The sequence below is a fragment of the Poecile atricapillus genome, chromosome 27 (assembly GCF_030490865.1).
Source record: "Poecile atricapillus isolate bPoeAtr1 chromosome 27, bPoeAtr1.hap1, whole genome shotgun sequence".
Classification (NCBI taxonomy): domain Eukaryota; kingdom Metazoa; phylum Chordata; class Aves; order Passeriformes; family Paridae; genus Poecile; species Poecile atricapillus.
In genome coordinates, this window is record NC_081275.1 from 1269867 (window position 1) to 1274365 (window position 4499).

The window sequence follows — 4499 nt, forward strand, 5'->3', positions numbered from 1 at the left end:
GAAGGGCAAGAAAAGCAGGCAGGATGGGAAACAGCTGGAAGGACCGGGAATATCGGGAAGGACCGGGAATATCGGGAAGGACCGGGAATATCGGGATGGGCAGGGAGCAGCAGGCAGGGAAAAAACACCGGGAGGAACGGGATGGAAGGAAGGAAGGAAGGAAGGAAGGAAGGAAGGAAGGAAGGAAGGAAGGAAGGAAGGAAGGAAGGAAGGAAGGAAGGAAGGAAGGAAGGAAGGAAGGAAGGAAGGAAGGAAGGAAGGAAGGAAGGAAGGAAGGAAGGAAGGAAGGAAGGAAGGAAGGAAGGAAGGAAGGAAGGAAGGAAGGAAGGAAGGAAGGAAGGAAGGAAGGAAGGAAGGAAGGAAGGAAGGAAGGAAGGAAGGAAGGAAGGAAGGAAGGAAGGAAGGAAGGAAGGAAGGAAGGAAGGAAGGAAGGAAGGAAGGAAGGAAGGAAGGAAGGAAGGAAGGAAGGAAGGAAGGAAGGAAGGAAGGAAGGAAGGAAGAAGGAAGGAAGGAAGGAAGGAAGGAAGGAAGGAAGGAAGGAAGGAAGGAAGGAAGGAAGGAAGGAAGGAAGGAAGGAAATGTCGATTCTGGGGTGCTGCTGGGCCGTGTTGGATTTCTGGGGTTTCCTCTCTCTCTCCGGGCTGTATTTTTAATTATTTGAGATCAATTAAAGAAAATCACGCTTTCTGGATGCCACCAGGCCCCGCCTGCCATTGGCCAGGGCCTCCCACGTGACGAGGAATTGGCTGCAATCCTCGAGTTTAGCAGAGCCAGTCCCCCCTCCGCCCGGATTTATCGGCAATATTACAATTATAAACAGCCCGAGGACCTTCATCATCCTCGCCAGCACAAAAAACCGGGGCCTTCACATTCCTCTCCCTCTCCCCCTCCTCCTCCTCCCTCTCCCCCGCCTCCCTCCCGCTTTTTAAAGGCCCTGGAAAAGCCATGAATTTTGAATTTGAGAGGGAGATCGGGTTTATAAATAGCCAGCCCTCGCTCGCCGAGTGCCTGACGTCTCTCCCCGCTGTCCTGGAGACATTTCAAACTTCATCAATCAAGGACTCGACGTTAATTCCTCCTCCTTTTGAGCAAAGCCTCCTCCAAAGCCTGAATCCGTGTTCGGAGAGAGCGAGGAGCCAAAAAGGAGCATCCCATGGCCTTCCCCAGCCTCAGCCCCCGGCTCGGCCCGGCCCCTCCGCAGCCGAATTCCCTTGGATGAAGGAGAAGAAATCCAGGAAAACCTCTCAGGCTCCGTCCTCTTCCTCCCCACCTTCCTCATCCTCGCTGCCGGTGCCCGCAGGTTCGTATCGGGGAGTGGGGGGGGGGGGGAAAAAAATGAAATAAATCTTAAATTCTCCTCGCCTCGCCCCAAAATCCACCCCGAGCCCATCCCCACCCCCCAAAAGGATCCCCCGAGGGGGGAAATTCAGGGAGCGATCCCTGGATCCGGGGGGGTTTGGATGCTCCTCCCTCCCTCTCGTCCCTCGGGGGTAAAAAGAACAAATTGAGGCGATTTCTGCCAAAATTGGGAGCCAGAAGAGTCCCCCGGGGGGTTCGGGTGGGGTTTGTGAGACTCCGGGGGTTTTGGGTTGTTCTGTCAGAGCTGCGTTTTGTTAGGGGGGAAAAAAAGGGGAGAAAAGGGGGGAAAAAAAGGGAGAAAAGGGAGAAAAAAAAAAGGGGAAAAAAAGGGGGAGAAAAAGGGGTGAAAAGGGAAAAAAAAGGGGGGGAAAAGAAAAAAAAAGGGGAGAAAAAGGGAAAAAGGGGGGAGAAAAAGGGGAGAAAGGGGAAAAAAAAAGGGGGAAAAGAAAACAAAAGGGGGAGAAAAAGGGAAAAAGGGGGAAGAAAAAGGGGGAGAAAGGGAAAAAAAGGGGGAAAAGAAAAAAAAAAAAAAAAGAAAGGAAAAGCAAAGACAACAAAATGCCAAGAAAACGAGGAGGGGGAAGGAAAATGGGTGGGGAAGGCGGGGGTTGCTGGCAGCGGGGTGGGGAGGTGAAAGAGCGAGGGCTGGTCCTACAAAATGAAATTATTCCAGCCCCAAACGCCCCCCGAGCCCCCCAGGAAAAGCAGCAGCGAGGCGCTGCTGGGCCAGGAGCCGCTTTCCCCCGGGATAAAGCGCTGGAAGAACAATTCCAGGATTTCCATGGCTCGGCGCAGGTAAAATCGGGCAGGATAAAAATCAGGTAAAATCAGGGCGGGGCTGATTGGCCGGGGAAAGCTGGAATAATGAAATTAAAGTACCGGGAAAGGGTAAAAAATAAATAAAAAATAAAAATAATAATAAAAAAAACGGGAAGAAGGAATTGTTTGAAATTCCGTTTATCATCCAGAGTGGCTGAGAGGGAAGGGCTCTAAAGGGAGAGGCCGGGGAGCAAAATTCCTTCTCCTCCCGAGGTGAAAGCAATTCCCAATCCTCCTCCAGAGTGGGAAGAGTTGAATTGGGGAATTCTTTGGAAAAAGAAGGGGGAAAGGAAAGGAAAGGAAAGGAAAGGAAAGGAAAGGAAAGGAAAGGAAAGGAAAGGAAAGGAAAGGAAAGGAAAGGAAAGGAAAGGAAAGGAAAGGAAAGGAAAGGAAAGGAAAGGAAAGGAAAGGAAAGGAAAGGAAAGGAAAGGAAAGGAAAGGAAAGGAAAGGAAAGGAAAGGAAAGGAAAGGAAAGGAAAGGAAAGGAAAGGAAAGGATGGTTTGAAATTCTCTTTATCTTCAGAGACAGCAGAGAGGGAAGGGCTCTAAAGGGAGAGGCCGGGGATCAAAACCCCTTCCCCCCGCGAGGCAAAAGCCATTCCCAACCCTCCTCCAGCGTGGGAAGAGCTGAATTAAACAATTCAGAAACTCCCCCAGCCTCTGCTTTATCCCCTCCGCTGACCATCCCCACCCCCGGCCGTGTGTTCCAGAGGGGCTGGGGGACAGCAGCGGCTCCAGGAGGCTCCGCACCGCCTACACCAACACCCAGCTGCTGGAGCTGGAGAAGGAATTCCACTTCAACAAATACCTGTGCCGGCCGCGGCGGGTGGAGATCGCGGCGCTGCTGCAGCTCAGCGAGCGCCAGGTCAAGGTGTGGTTCCAGAACCGGAGGATGAAGCACAAGAGGCAAAGGCAGCGCAGAGAAGAGCCGGGTTTGGGCGGGCTGGATGAAGGCAGCGAGCCCGAGGGCAGCCCCGCTCCTCCGGAGCCCCGGGGGAACGCGGGGCCGAGCTCCGGGCAGCCCGGGCCGGCGGCGGGGGAGGCTCCGGACTCGCCGGTGCTGCCGGAGCTGGGGCTGCTGCCGTGCCTGGAGCTTTCCCAAAGCTTTTCCCCGGCTCTTCCCGCTGCCCTGGAGAGCCCGCTGAGCTTCTCCGAGGAGGAGCTGGAATTTTTTACCAGTGCGCTTTGGAGCATCGACCTGCAGAGATTCGATTAGCGGGGGAAGCCGGCTGGAGGGCACCCCAAAATCGGCATGAAAATTGAGGGGGGACACCCAAAATCTGCCCTGAAAGGGGGGAAATTCACCGAAATTTGGCTTAAAAGAGGAGGAACCCTCCAAAATCTGTCCTTAAAGAAGGGAAATTCCCCGAAATTTGGCTTAAAAGAGGAGGAACCCTCCAGAATCTGCCCTGAAAGAAGGGAAATTCCCCAAAATTTGGCTTAAAAGAGGGAGAACCCTCCAAAATCTGTCCTGAAAGAAGGGAAATTCACCGAAATCTGGTCTAAAAGAGGGGGGAACCTCCCAAAATCTGGTCTAAAAGAGGGGGGAACACCCCAAATCTGCCCTGAAAGAAGGGAATTTCCCCGAAATTTGGCTTAAAAGAGGAACCCTCCAAAATCTGCCCTGAAAGAAGGGAAATTCCCCAAAATTTGTTTTGACAGAGGGAGAACCCTCCAAAATCTGCCTGAAAGAAGGGAAATTCCCCGAAATCTGTTCTAAAAGAGGGGGAAACCTCCCAAAATCTGGTCTAAAAAAGAGGGGGGAAGACCCCAAATCTGCCCTGAAAGAAGGGAAATTCCCCAAAATTTGGCTTAAAAGAGGAACCCTCCAAAATCTGCCCTGAAAGAAGGGAAATTCCCCAAAATTTGGCCTGAAAGAGGGGGGAACCTCCCAAAATCTGGTCTAAAAGAGGGGGAAACCCTCAAATCTACCCTGAAAGAGGGGAGAACACCCGAATCTGCCCTGAAAGAAGGGAAAGCCCCTGAAATCTGACCTAGAAAGGGGGGGAAACTCCCAAAATCTGGTCTAAAAGAAGAGGAAATGCCCAAAATTTGGCCTGAGAGAGGGGGGAACCCTCAAAATCTGCCCTGCGAGAAGGAAAATCCTCAAAATCAGCCCTAAAGAGGGGGGAAAAGCCCCAAAATCTGCCATTAAAAAAAGGGAAAACCCCACAAATCTGCCCTGAAAGAAGGGAACCCTCCAAAATCTGCCCTAAAAGAAGGATCCCACCCCAAAATCTGCTCTAAAATAAGGGGAAACCCCCCCAAAATCTGCCCTAAAACAACGACCCCCACCCCAAAATCTGCTCTAAAATAAAGGA

The 4499-nt window shown here is 52.1% G+C and overlaps 1 protein-coding gene across 1 annotated transcript; it reads left to right on the forward strand.

Annotated features, from left to right (window-relative positions):
• Nucleotides 1–525: 525 nt before the first annotated feature.
• HOXB2 (homeobox B2) lies at nucleotides 526–3843 on the forward strand. Its single transcript, XM_058858277.1, has 2 exons — nucleotides 526–1300; nucleotides 2889–3843. Exons 1-2 carry the CDS (start codon nucleotides 946–948, stop codon nucleotides 3392–3394), a joined length of 861 nt encoding a protein of 286 aa, XP_058714260.1. The 5' UTR covers nucleotides 526–945; the 3' UTR covers nucleotides 3395–3843.
• Nucleotides 3844–4499: the final 656 nt, after the last annotated feature.